This window comes from Alosa alosa, chromosome 2 (genome assembly GCF_017589495.1).
Source record: "Alosa alosa isolate M-15738 ecotype Scorff River chromosome 2, AALO_Geno_1.1, whole genome shotgun sequence".
Classification (NCBI taxonomy): domain Eukaryota; kingdom Metazoa; phylum Chordata; class Actinopteri; order Clupeiformes; family Clupeidae; genus Alosa; species Alosa alosa.
The window spans coordinates 27058769-27073768 of record NC_063190.1 but is presented as its reverse complement, the minus strand read 5'-3'; the positions used below and the strand labels follow the sequence as shown (position 1 = coordinate 27073768).

The 15000-nt window shown below is 45.2% G+C and overlaps 1 protein-coding gene across 3 annotated transcripts in view; it reads left to right on the top strand.

Annotated features, from left to right (window-relative positions):
- Positions 1-15000, top strand: part of ppp2r2bb (protein phosphatase 2, regulatory subunit B, beta b) — a gene marked incomplete at its 3' end in the record, with an annotated part of 75843 nt that overhangs the window by 49386 nt on the left and 11457 nt on the right. For 2 of the 3 annotated variants that reach the window (XM_048237721.1, XM_048237722.1), the window contains 2 exon segments: positions 10942-11039; positions 13746-13911. In XM_048237721.1, coding sequence (XP_048093678.1) covers positions 10942-11039; positions 13746-13911 — 264 coding nt within the window. 3 annotated transcript variants of the gene reach the window in all.

Sequence of the window (15000 nt, the reverse complement as noted above, 5' to 3'; positions counted from 1 at the left end):
ACATAATAGCAATGTTGTGACTGCAGTCCTAATCAGTATGCCCCCTAACCCTTACGCTGGATAAAGCAGATTACAGACTGAGGGGTTGGGGGCGTTGGAGGGGGAGGGGGGGGCGGCGTTACGAGACCAACTGCACGATGTAGTGATATATGCTTGTGTGACCGAGATGAACTCGTAACAGAAGTCATGAGCGTCTGAATGTCCCCAGTGCCCTGCGTTGGGCTTATTGAATACCCAGTCAAAGGGAGCGATTCTGGCTGGGGTGGTGCAGTAGCTGCAGGGCCTCATGCGTCTGTGGCTCACTGAGTCTGCCTGTGTGTGTGTGTGTGTGTGTGTGTGTGTGGTTTGGTTATTAATAGCTAAAGGAGGGAATTATGGCTCGCTGTCGATGCCGGTGGCAGAATGCCGGATTAACTGTCCCCACCTAAGCCACTTAATGCAGCAGGTCATTTCAGCACAGAACACAGGGGAAGAAGAGAGTGAAACAGAGACATAGAGAGAGGAAGAGAGAGAGAGTGATGGAGAGAGGAAGAGAGAGAGAGTGATAGAGAGAGGAAGAGAGATGGATAGAGAGAGGAACACCCTGCCCTGTATGCCAGGGCTTCTCTGCCCAGCAAGGTGCCCCCCATCTGGTGAGGATGTCCTTATCTCTTAAGATGACCACAGGGGGAGTCATCTGTTGTTTGGCATTACCATTTACTGTTATTTTACATCAAATCCTAAGATATTTTAGAAGTCACAATCACTAATTTCGGTTCGTACATGAATCATTGCATGGTAACACCAATTTGAGCCCCTACTTTGGTGAGATACTCAGTACCGTAACAAAGCTCAATGAGATATTTAAACCTTTTTCCCAATGTCACGCTAACCTAGTAATACCGACCTCACCTGCAAATGCCCTGAGCGGTCACAGTCTTTAGTTTCCTTGGCAGTGTCCTCCGCTCCGGTTCTGAGATTATGGGTTCCTGGTATCCCTGCGGAGGGACAAACTGCCCTGGTGCCGAGCCCTAATCAGCTTCCATCTGCCACAGTGACACCAAAGCACCATCTATGTCATTTCATCCAGCACAGCCAGCGTAGCATGACTGATATGCTACAGTTTCAGCCGGAACCCCATGCACACAATGACATGAGGAAATATATAATAGAGAATACGTAAGACTAAATATTTAATCCAGTGGCGCTATAATACTATGATTCAACCATTTATTTAAAAAATGTTTATGTAACGCTCAGTAAGGTTCAAATACCATCTATTCATGATCATCTACCATTAATCTTCACTGTGGCAGCTGTAACAGATGGCAAGACCTCTTCATTTTGAATCATTCTGGAGACACATACAGATACAGATAACAGAGCGAAGTAGGGTTTTTGGATGATACAAACACTTAACACAAGCCTATGTTACCATGTTAAGTGTGTCTATCATTAAAACACTGTGCATTCTCATCAAATATATTAATATTGAATAGTGAATACATCATTGTCCAGAGTGAGTTTAGATTAGAAGATAGTTCAAGATGTGCAGAGGGTCGTGTACTTTGATATTTGGTATTGTGAAAAGAATATAATTATGTTTGTAGGAACAAAATAAAAGTGCAGCATTTTATCATATTGATGACTGTCTCAGATTAAATTAAATTAAATTAAATAAATTAATAACAGCACTTGAAATGTGTCTTAAAGATGTATTTCGTTCTTATGAAGCTGTAGAATTAGTATAGTGAGATGTGCTTGAGGATGCCTTTGATGCATCAATATAAAGAGTCTTGGCATTGATGCAAATGGCACAGGAAATACACCTCCCCAACCCCCAAGTTGTAGATGTAGACAGGTGGTGCAGGGCAGTAGGTGCAGGATGGAGGATGAAAGCTTAAACATACAGTGCAGTGAACCCATTAAGCTGCCATAGGAGAACAGGTGTTTTGACAAACAGGTGAGAGTGTCAGAGTGATTGATTAGCTGAAAGCATTGAACTGTGGCAACAACTAATCATGAACCAATAAACTAATATCTTGAATATTCAGTGGAAAATCTGCATATACATCCTGTGATAAAAGGGTCTATTTTAAGACACTGTCCAAGCTTCTATGCTTTTAGTTAATTAACAACAATTGAATGATGTTGAGGATCAACCAAAGGGTTGATACCTTAAGGTAAAAAAGCTGTTTAACTGAAGCATCTTCTCGCTCAGTAAACAAGAGTATCATTTGGTCTCTTTGTCGATGTTTTCATCAATGAATTTGTGACTTCCCTTGCGCTAGCGTGTCCCAAGTCCCCTGCAGCGTGGAGTGTGTTGTTCGTGTTTGCAACGTGGAGTGTGTAGTTCGTGTTTACATCCCTGGGAGGAAAAGGAGGACAGGCCGCGCTCGGTGTGATAATCCCGAGTCAATCCCTCTGACGCATGTCACTCTGCAGCCGAGCAGCACCCTAATCTCTTTCCCATGCAGGTGTGGAGCAATACATTGGCCTCAGCAACCTGCTGCCTCTTGCCTCCAACCTAGTGGACCGGGAGGGGGATGGAGGGGCTAGTGCTGGGGGAGAGGGGTTACACAACTGGCTTTAAGAGCTTGTTTGCAGCCTGCTTTTTGTGCTGCATCCCATCTGGGTTGTACAAATCCCCCCCCCCCCTTCTGACTGGGGCCCAGATTATGTGGCACTGAACGTTTAGTCTCGTTACTGTTGATTATGGCCCTGGGGCTCTGTAGCTCACCACTGATGTAGTTACAGACAGATCAGAGATAACCTTTAAGAAGACTTTGCAGTCTGGTTACCTCACAAAGCATACGGGTGCCATTTTCATTAAGTGCAAACACTCACTGGATTTTCAAGAAGTCCTTTTCATAGAGTGAAGGCATATGCACACAGTATATGATCTATAACAAAAGTCTACCACATTGCACATTGATTTAAGTGCCATGCGATTTTCTCTCTACAGTGTACTATACATATTTGCCTATACCTTTGGCAGACACATTTATTCAATTCAACCTGTAGTACAAGAAAAGAGTAGAAAGCACACTGACGTATAAATGCTATCTTTGAATTAAACATATGACTTTGGCTTTGCTGGAGCTTTGCTATGGCAGATAAGTGACAGAAATACAAAATGGAGGAATGGATTATGTAGTAATGGTTTCCATATTACTGCAGCTCTGCAGTGCTGAGGCATTCAGGTCTTCAGGTCCTTACTCCTTTGAGAAGAACCTGAATGTATGTTTTTTTCTCTTTCAAAGTGAATAACGTCTCCGCATAGAACAACGTTGGTGGCCTTAGAGTTCAAGTCCATCTCCAGTTCAGATTGACTGCAAGCAGAGCCGGTAGAAGAAGACCTTAATGGTCTGTGAGGTCTTCTTGTCCTTCGTTCTGCTTCTCCGGCTATGGAGGAATGTGTCTGCCTCAGCTGCATTCAAAACATTTTAAGAGCAAGAATCAAATCTCCCCTTTGAGGTTGGATTATATACACATTTCTGGACAGCAATCCTATCAGATATGCATTAACATCCACACATTTCAGAGTCAGCCACCTAAAAAATATTCCTTTATTCCAGGTCTTCAGTGCTAGGGTCATTTTCTTTTGCTATCTCAGGTGGAATAGAAATCATTCATCTGTTCTTTTTTTATTTAATAATAAAATCCTTTCGTCCTCCATATTCATTGTCCACACTGCCCTCTCCACCCCAATCCCAGTGCACGACTCCCCAAGATCGACCGCTTTCTGCATCCGCAGCGCTCTAATTTTAGCACCTCATCTCCGGGCGATGCCGTGTGCTGCCGGGAGCGGTGAATGCAGGGGAACGGAGGGGATCCAATCTCCCCCTCAATCAGGGGCAGGTGCTGAGGGTGGTGGGGCAGAGCCAGGGGCAGAGCCAGGGGCAGGCAGATTGGTGCCTCCTGTGTGCTGCTTCTACTGCACATGTTTAATGATACGGCGAGGAATCGGAATATCAGGGGAATGGTTGTGTGTGTGTGTGTGTGTGTGTGTGTGTGTGTGTGTGTGTGTGTGTGTGTGTGTGTGTGTGTGTGCATGTCAGGCGGGGACAGGTTGAGATGAACTTAAACCATTCGTCTCATGGCCTTGGCCATGTCGCCCGCATCATCACCTGAGATTGATTTTAGTGATGGGTAGTGTGGGGAATATGGAGGGGGTTGCTGTGTGTGTGTGTGTGTGGGGGGCATTCATGTGGCACGATGACCTCTGACCCTCAGAGTGTGTGTGAGTGCTTACTGGCTTTGTGATTTATACGTTGGCCCTCAGTCTTGCTTTACTGGACCAAAGAGTAGAGTGTCAAGAGGCTCACTGTCGTAAAATCACACACTCTCTAACACACTTACATGCACACACGCACGCACACACACACACACACACACACACACACACACACACCACACAGCAGCGGAAATTTGATAAAGAAATGCTTTCTAGTATATGACTACAAATGCTAACAGTCACAGTCAATGGCAAAAGATGCCACGAGACAGCCCTCCAAACCAGACTCCAGTGTTGAATATCAGCATAATGTGAGCAAGGCTCTACCTCCACTCTCAAACCATTCACCATTTTGAAATCCATCAGAAATGGAAAGCTTTTAAGGAGCGTTAGACTTTGAGCCATTCGGGGGATCATGACTGTGAGAATCACTGACAGAAGCTACAAGCCGTTTTCATCCCGATGGCTTTCAGATCACTGCTGCCTCCTTTAACCCTTAAAGGAGTAGGTTTTTGAACATTCTAAGTTCCGCAACAATTGAATGTTCTAAAATTCTATGTTGAATTCAATGAACCCAGATATTCTTTAGAATGTTAATTTCTCAACATTCCCGTCACACCGGTGTGACGGTACTCCTTTAAGGGTTAAAACACATCAAGAATGAAAGCGTGCCATATGCAGTCGATCTGAGCCCCTTATTTAGAAAAGAAAGTCGCAATCCGTGTCTTATCTTCAATAAAAAAAGAAGCTATCCATGTGCAAAAGCCCTAATACACTCTGCTCGGCGAATTAATCACAATCAACAAGAAGAAAGCGGTCTGTCATTCAGGCGTGAGGCACAGGGATGTTTCTTTGTCTCGTCGCTCGGTGATGTTCGCCCCCTCTATCCCGTGACTGGCGAGGCTCGTCTGCTCTGATATGTGTCTCTGGCTTCTTTTTTTCCGCGCTAACTGGGGGCACCATCAAAGAACAAAGGGCCTGGCGTCTCGCACTCATCCCAGAGCCTGCGTTAATTGGCTCCCCCCCCCCACACACACACACACGTTTGCTGGATCTGATGTTTAATGTGTTAATAATGGTTTTGGGGAGCGAGCCATTGGTGGGGTTTCAGGCTTTTCAAGTATCGGGGGCTGCCAAAGCTGATACACTTCAGTTAGCAGCTGACACACACACACACACACACACACAAAAGCACTGTAGCAAAGATGATCCCTTCACACTTCAGGTCTTTCTCCTCCTCTGTCACCTGTCATCCCATTGCCTGCTATTGTTTTTTATTTTCTTCTTCAATCACCCACTGATCTCATTTCACTGGCATTAGAGTGTGTGTACACACACACACACACACACACACCACACACACACACACACACACACACACACACACACATACACACAAACACACACAGACGGACATGTGAACACACATGTATAGCTCTGTAATAGAATTAGTTCAACATTACAAGTCGTGTCCGCTGATTCCCCTGCTGAGCGAACAGGCGTAGAATACTAATGACCCATCATGGCCAGGGCAGGGCTTCATGCAGACTGCGCTCCACACTGACATCATTATTACTTCACCGGCTGACTTAAAGACACACACACACACACACACACACACACACACACACACACACACACACACACACATACACACACACACATACACACACACACACACACCCCCTGAAGAGAGATTGATGTGATGAATCTACAGCCTTGCTGAATCCAACTGAAAAGCAAAAACAGCATCCTCTGAAACACTACCCCCCTTTCTCCTCTTCTCTTGAAATTAGAACATTCACCCACCCTTATATCACTACCACCCCCCCCCATTCACACATAAACGCGCACACTCACACTCTCACACACACACACACATACACACACACACACACACACCTTCAGTGCTCTGGAACCAGGTCTCGTTTTGATGATTGTGTATTCCGTTGGCGAGCAGGATGTAAAAGGTTGGGAGTGGGAGAAAATGGGGGACAAAAAGGAGATCCTCCAGGGGCCTAATTAGGTCAGGGTGTTTTGTGTGTCGGAGTGAAGGAAGAATCATTTGGAATTCAGAGTTTCCATCAGGCGCAGAGATGTGAGGGAGACGTAATTACTCTGTGTGTGTGTGTGTGTGTGTGTGTGTGTGTGTGTGTGTGTGTGTATGTGTGTGTGTGTGTCTGTGTGTCCTCTTGTGACGTCTGTCTCTCCTTCCTGCGCTTTTCAAATGCAGAGGCAGAGACAAACAACCTGGCAAGCGCACACAATGTGTGTGTGTGTGTGTGTGTGTGTGTGTGTGTGTGTGTGTGTGTGTGTGTGTGTGTGTGTGTGTGTGCATGTGTGTGTGTGTGTGTGTGTGTGTGTGTGTGTGTGTGTGTGTGTGTGTGTGTGTGTGTGTGTGTGTGTGTGTGTGTGTGTGCTGCGTGTGTGTGTGTGTGTGTGTGTGTGTTGTGTGTGTGTGTGTGTGTGTGTGTGTGTGTGTGTGCGCGCGCGCATACAATCATACAAAAGCACAATGTGTTCTTCATGAAATCTCCACTGAGGGAACACATCTGTGACCAAATGGATCATTCTACAGCAGAACATGTTGAAATGCCTCATCTGGGGCAGGATTTGTGGAAAGTGCAGACAATCCATCACTCTCTTTCTCATCTCTCTCTTTCTCATCTCTCTCTATCTCTCTCTCTGAATGTCTGTGTATTCTATTCCATTCAGTTCAGTTCAGTTACTTTATTATCCGAAAGGGAGACTCATGTATATGCACAGGGATGAGTTCAGGTGTCGTAATCCAGATCTCCACTTCCCTTATGTGTGCATGTCTTGGTGAGGTTCAACCACTGCCGCACACACACACACATCTTTGAATCAGCACCACTGTTCCTGGGTCTGACGTGTTGGAGGGAGCCGCTCCGTCCAGACAAGGAGCAGCTTCTTCTGGGTACTCTGAGGACCTGTGGCTCAGTCCCCTGGCTCAAGAGCCCAGACGAAATGTCCTCTGGCAGGCTGAAAGGACGGCCTTTTTACCCCAGTACACAATAGCTTCCCTTTGTCATCACGGGCAAACGTTTGCCAAGTTGGGCCATTGTTAGCCTTGTACCATGGCAGACACTCTCTCCCACTCCTCACTCACTAATTTCTGAAGCCAATTGTCCTGTTTGTCTGTGTTTATTTTTGTATTTCACTCACATAGACAGCAGGCTTGGCTTTGAAGGAGAGTGTTTTTATTTAATTTGCTAGTCCATTGGTTGATTTGTCGATGCAGAACGCAGCCTTGGAAAGAACAGCTTAAGGGTGTCTAAGCGCTTTGGCTACCTGTTCCCTATTAAGCCAGCCAGATTTGACTACAAAAATGAGAACAGTTATATAATGTGAATGGACCACTGGAAAAAAGATCTTGTGGTCTTTGAGTGATTCGGTGGAAGACGTGATTAGCTGGTTTGGAGACACTTACTCTCACCTCTGCCTCATAGTACAAGAGAGGAGAGGAGCAGATTTGACGTCGCTGCAGTCTACTGTGTTGTCTTATACCTGTGAGTAAAAATGAGGAGTGGAAAAGACTAAACAGTCTTGCTGTGGACTGCCAGTTCCACTTCCGAAGAACAAAGTCTCTCGCAAGAACGGCACACACAGCCCTGCTCGATAGTCAAGGAGGGGGTTGTCATGGAAACCACACTCTTAAATTCTCTACTCACATACACATTCACCCACACACACACACACATACACACACAAGAGAGAGAGAGAGAAAGCGTACGTAGGTGTGTCAGGGTTAAAGGGAAAAAACAGCAAGCACACAGCCCTCTTGTTCTCTCTCTCTCTCTCTTTCTCCCTCTCTCTCTCTCTCTCTCTCTCTGTCCCTCTCCCTCTCTCTTTCTCTCTCTCACTCTGTCAGTCTTGTCAATCGCACCGTCTCTATGTAACTCTGCTCTCCCTCTCTTCTGTCTCTTTCTCTTCCTCTCACGTTTTATGACGATCTCCTCTAGGGACAAAAGAATTATTCAGGAAGCTCCTCTTGTTTAGCTGCTAGGATTTGTGCGAGTGACTCCAAGGCTCGGAGCCTTTTCCGAGGGCTTAGCGCACTGTGGAGGATGGGACGCAGAAAAGATCTGGGGTCTATTTCTTTCACAGCATCAAACAAATATACCTGCGAATGAGAGACGAGAAAGAGAGAGAGAGGGAGAGAAAGAGAGAGAGAAAGAGAGAGAGAGAGTGAGAGCTGCAGTGAGCGCAGAGCGAATGCCCTTTTTCCTCGCCAACGGATTGCATAGCAACAGTGCATCCCACCGCCTCTAAAACAGATGCATCTCCTTGAGGAAGACCAAGGAAGATGTGTCAAAGGTAGGAAATTGATTGCGAGTCTGTTTGCTCTGTACATCTCGGCGCGCCACATACCAAGTCAGAGTGAGGGGTGGGGGTAGGAAATGAATTTAGGTGAGTGCGAGAACAAAAGACTTTTTTTTTGTTTTGTTTTCCTGTTAGAGCGATCCATGCCAGAGTAGCTGCAGTATTGTTTGGAGGGAAGGATGGATAGGGCTGTGCTTAGCGTCTTCCAGCTTGTGGCGATCAGCGGGTTTGTGACCGTGTCAGTGTTTGGTGCAGATCTGTTTATGTCGGATCAATCCGATGTGTTGACATGCGAGGGGGGAATCTCTCCAGGTTGCATAAGGACACTCGAGTGGGAGCGCAGCCCCAACACACACACCTTTCCGCCAAATGACTTATTTACAGAGAAGTAGCCTAATCACTCGCAGGCAATCGCATCACACACAGCCGATTAGCACGGTAATGGCTAATGCTAGCAGCTAGCGCAGTTCCATGCCAGTATTCAGTGTTCTGTTCACCCCACCTCTGTCTTTGGTTGTGTTGTTTTTCGCCTGCCGTCCTTCCGGAATTTTCTTACAAGAAAGAGGTGCTTGGTGCTCAGAAGGGGGCTTTGGAGGTCGGGGTGTGGTGGGGTGGGGGCGTGCCAATCCCCCCTTCCCCACGTTATGGGGGCGTGACAGATCCAGCGCTGGTGGCGTCGGTGGCGACAGGAGATACTCGCTGCCCTCCAGCACCTCTCCGCACTTCCCTCCCCTCCCGCTCTCCGCCGCAGATGCCCGCGCGGCTCCCCTGAGTGAGCCCTGGCGTAATTAAACATCCCCGTTTGCCCTACTTCCTCTCTCGGCCCCCGGTGGGCTGCTATTGGCCAGAGCCACTCCCACAATGCGATTCAGCTGCCTATGGCCCCTCTTTGATGTGGTTCAAACACACACACACACACACACACACACACACACCTTAGTGGGATTGTGATAGTAGTAATATGTTTGTGTTGAGCTAGGTTTGTCAAGAGATACACACATAATTGTAGGTGCATTCAAGGCGAACACTATTGGGACATGGTCACCGGCCATTTATTTAGGCATTTTTGTCATATCTGGATGTCACACGAGTGACACTATCTCGGTTCACTCGGTGGGCTGACACAAGTGAGCATGTATCTGCCATCTTTAATATTGTAAGTGATGAATATACCCATTAGGGAGGAGGGGGGGATTTCATAATGCCAAGCCTTCAGCAATAACATTGCCGAGCCCTTTCCTACTAACATCTTGCCGGCGTATCTGATGGTTACTGATGTGGATGTGACATTTTTTGGGGTATTGAAAACCAGCCCTGGCAATGGTGTTTTTATCTCCCCTTCCACACACACACACTCTCCCAGGGCTTCCTATGCTGAAAGGTATTGTCGAGCTTGGAGCATGCTTCTGACAGGCACTGAGTTTGACAGTGAAATGTGGTGGTGGGATTTGCATATCAATGAAATGGTGACAGACAGTGTATGGGGTGTGGGTGTGTGTGTGTGTGTGTGTGTGTGTGTGTGTGTGTGTGTTTGTATGACTGTATGGGTGCACATGCTCATTTGTTTCTATAGATAATGGTATTGTAGTGATTTGAAAGCACAAGGTATTTATTTTCCATAAAAAAATAAATAAATAGATAGATAGATAAATACAAAAAAAATCATTTCATCATACATAACCTTTTGATTGATGGTTTTATCAGGATAAATGTTAATGTACCGGTACTAATTTCAAATATTAAAGAGCATTTGAGATAGTCATTGACTATAGATACTCAGTGCGGCGGTATGTTAATGGGTTGTCGACTCTCCTCTTTGGAACATCTTCCATCCTGGATTCTGTTTTTGTGTGTGTTCAGGCTCTGGTGTTTTTGTGCTTTGAGTCTGACAGCTCTGTGTCCTTGGTCCTAAAATAGGATCTGCAGAGGCTTCTTTTGAAGCACAATTCTGTCCTCTCTCTCTCTCTCTCTCTCTCTCTGTGCTCCACCTGGTGCAGCAATTAAGTGCCATATTGAGACAGATGTATCATGCTTTATCACATGGAACATTAGGGAAACAGAGCATCTATTCACACCAAAGGATAATACTGACGAATTATTCAAGTGACAATTAATCCTAGCTTGAACCCCAAGCCAATGTATTCAGCCTTCATACAATGTATTGCTACTGCATAATAAACACCGTTCAGAGAGATTAGTGTTTTTCATCTATTTTGGTTATTTCTTATATTTTTTCTCTATTCTCTGATCTGCTCATATGCGTCACATTCTGAGTAACCATTGTATGTAAATAAACTTGCCTTGCCTTTAAAATGTATATTTTGCTGCTGGGTAGATGCAATGTGAAACCTAACTGGTGTCTTGCTCTCCCCTTTTTGCAGCTGACATCATATCCACAGTTGAGTTCAACAATACTGGGGAGCTCCTGGCCACGGGGGACAAAGGTGGACGTGTGGTGGTGTTCCAGAGAGAACAGGAGGTAAGGCCTCATCCCAAACCCCATCCCTTCTCACCTGCTCCTTCCTCCAGTCCATAAGCCTAAAGACAGACAGACAACCGCTATCAGAGGAAAAGCGAGGACAAAATTATGAGAAAATGGTTATGTGGTATATTCTTAAATTCAAATCATCCATTAGTTGTAGATTTTTAGAAATAACCTACTACTGCTGCAACTACTGTTAATACCATGATATAACTGGTATTAATACTTGCTTTCGCAAATCAATGCTGATTAGATGGCTCCCATGAATGCACCTAGGATTATATACAAAAATGGCCATTTATAGGGCTCATGGTGATCGTGTCTATTGAAAAAAATGATACATTTGATAAAAAATTGTTTCACCAATATCTGATGATTGTCAGAGCTTGGGTGCTTAATTCTCCAGTGACACACGATGTATCTCATCTTAATAACATTTTAATGTTGTATGTTGTTTAAGTATTTATGAAGTGGTTATGAATTATTTCGATTTATTCGGTTCTGCTCTGTCAAATATTTATCTTCTTCAGTGCATTTGTAGTAATTGTGATACTGTATATTTTCTTGGTCTCTGACTTCAAATCTTGAATGCTTTTGAGATGCCTAGGCTTCAGCTATAGAAGCAGGACAACAAGGCTAGACAATGCTTTGAATATTTTGTCTGGTTTGGAATATTTTGTCTGGTTTTGTCTGCTCCGAGCGGCAGGCAGGCAAGCAGGCAGCTCCCTCCTCACTTCTCTTCCCTCCCCTTTTCAGCTTTAAGGATGTTTCATGGTGTCTGTTAATCCACAGCCACGGGAGAACCCCCCACACACACACACACTATCACTACCAAATCCGCCCTCTGTTCATGTTCCTCCTTCTCTCCTCTCCCCCCAGTTCATATTCCTCCCTCCCTCCCTGATTTGCCAGCCTTTTGTGGAGACACAGCACTGCCTGAACCTCCAGCCCCCTGCCGAGGAGAAATCTGTTTCCATTAAGGCGTTCACCTCCCGTTTGGTCATCTGAATTTGGGCTATTGATTCAGGTGCTTCCTGAGGGGAGAGACCTGACACTAGGGTTTCCATGGTCTGGCCTGCTGCTATTGATGTAGTCTCACACCTTAACCCTTAAAGGAGTAGGTTTTTGAACATTCTAAGTTCCGCAACAATTGAAGGTTCTAAAATTCTATGTTGAATTCCATGAACCCAGATATTCTTTAGAACGTTAATTTCTCAACATTCCCGTCACACCGGTGTGACGGTACTCCTTTAAGGGTTAATGGTTTTAAATTAATGATTTTTAAATTAGACATGCTCATAATAGCTTCTTTGGTCTACCCATGATATGGGCATGTTCAGGTTGGCATTTTTTTTTTTTAAAAGACCTGGGTTATTTCCACATCAAGCCATAATTGTGCAATCTGCTTATCTATGGCATGTATACTGTAACTCTATACTCTATAAATTATTTTGCATAGAAAGTAGCATTTTTTAAGACAGTAAGAAATTGTGAGAAATTAAAACATCCTACCTTTACTTAGTTTCTGGTACTTCAGAAAAGAACATGCGTCACATTTCAGTATTTGCAAACACAACAGTATATAAATGCGTTTGCATGTTTCTCTAAAACATTTGCAATAGCCTCCTATTTTATTACACCTTGTTTTGTTTATACTGCTGCCCTAGATTTTGGTTTGGTTACGCAGTGCTTGCATTGTCTTTGGAAATATAATCATATTGGATCTGAGCAGCACAGTGTGTGTGTGTGTGTGTGTGTGTGTGTGTGTGTGTGTGTGTTAGGCTGCTGCTCCATGAGATGCGCTCCCTTCCAGGGCAGGGGCCATCTGTGCCCATGTCTGTCATGTCTGTGGGCCATGCCAGACTCTCATGTAGCATATTCATTTTAGAGGATCACAGAGTGAACAGCACCTCTCCAGCACCGTGTGTGTGTGTGTGTGTGTGTGTGTGTGTGCGCGGGGCTGCAGTGCCGGATTAGAGAAGGGTCCAGTTGTTCTCTGTGGTTGTACATGTGTTCTGCTAGGGAATGATACGTCCAAGGGTTGCACTGGGCCAAACCACCGGATTCAAATTTGGACCCTAGTAAAACACTCAACGCGCCTGAGGGAAAGCTGTACTGAAGTATCGTTATTTTCATCACCATGTAAACATATTCATCTGCGCACATAGAAAAAGAGTTTTGCATTGCCAGTGCAAGTCATTTGCATTGTGAATATGCAAACTGATATTGATACTGACATTGGAAAATAAAGCATATATCCCGTGGCCAACAATAACAATTTTGATTGTGCTAAAGCAGACCATGGCCAAAAAATACAGCATCTTTTTTTGTTTTGTCATTATTTTGGAAATAATAATCAAAAGACCTCACAGATTAGATAGACTACACAATGTAGTGTATAGTATAAGTATATATACTCTTTTAATCCCGGGAGGGAAATTTGGTCTCTTATCCCAATTTATCCCAATCCGTGAATTAGTGAAACACTCAGCACACAGTGAAGGTGAAGCACACACTAACGCAGTGAGCTGCCTGCAACAACAGCGGCGCTCGGGAAAACAGCGGCGCTCTGGGAATAGTGAATTGCATTCTACATGTATTTTCCATGGTGTTTACCCTGTACTTGCACCCTGCTCTGGGTTCGATGTGCAGACCACTAACCCCTCTCCCTCTCCTCATAATGGTCCTGTGTTTTCTCCTCAGAGTAAGAACCAGCCTCATCGGAGGGGGGAGTACAATGTTTACAGCACCTTTCAGAGCCACGAGCCTGAGTTCGACTACCTGAAGAGCCTGGAGATCGAGGAGAAGATCAACAAGATCCGCTGGCTGCCTCAACAGAATGCCGCCTATTTCCTCCTCTCCACCAATGGTGAGCTGGGATGCTAGCATAACCTTTGCTTGATGGGCCTGTGACCAATCAGATTGGTTAAAACTTAAATGTGACAACATTAAAAAACAGATAACATAACATAAATGGCATACACAAGGCAATGGGTTATTTAGTTTAGACTATCTTGTTTCAACAAAGAATATCTACAGTACTGCTGTGTAGAAGTATGTTCAGTGTGAACAGCTGTTATCCCTTCTTTGCAGTCTGGGCAGCTATGCCCTAAAGTATGACTCTCTGTATGTGTGTATCTGTGAGTCCTTGTCAACATTGTTAAGTGTTCCATTAAAGAGTACTTTCTGCTTGCTTTCCTCCGTTGGTTGCCATTTTGAATATGAATGGAGTCAGAGAGGGCACATCTGCATACTGATATGGATGCTAATTGAGCCATTAAGAAAGAGAAGCACAGATGAACGCATCTCAGTTCTGCAGTTTAGGCTACGGAAGGGAAACGTACATGGAGGGGGGGATAGAGAGAGAGAGAGAGAGAGAGAGTGAGAGAGAGAGTGAGAGAGAGAGTGAGAGAGACAACATCCTTGAAGGACTGGTCTTTGACCCAACGTGGAGGTTGTGCCCTGTTTAGTCTCCAGAGAGGCGTCAACTAGGGCTATCACATTCCCATCCAGCACTGGAAATGGGCTCAGCTACAGGGACACGGCAGGGAAGCTTACGTTGAGAACTCAGAGAACACCTGCTGGTGACGTTTGATGTCACTCTCGCGAGGCACTGTTGTTTATGATGATAGTTTATGTCTTATGTAGCCATCAGGGGGATTAAACGGGCAGTCTCCCAACAAACAGACACACACACACACACACACACACACACACACACACACACACACACACACACCCGCATAGCCAGGTTGACCGGCGGTTTTACTGGGAAGTTTAGGAGTATACTGCAGTTAATGCTGAGTCAGACTCAACTCTAAAGTGCTAGTCATCCACAACCTCCCAGATTCACATACTCATCACTCCGTTGATCCCAGGCCCTGCCGCAGTCCCTGTCTCACACACACACACACACACACACACACACACACACACACAGCAAATTAATTAGCACTGT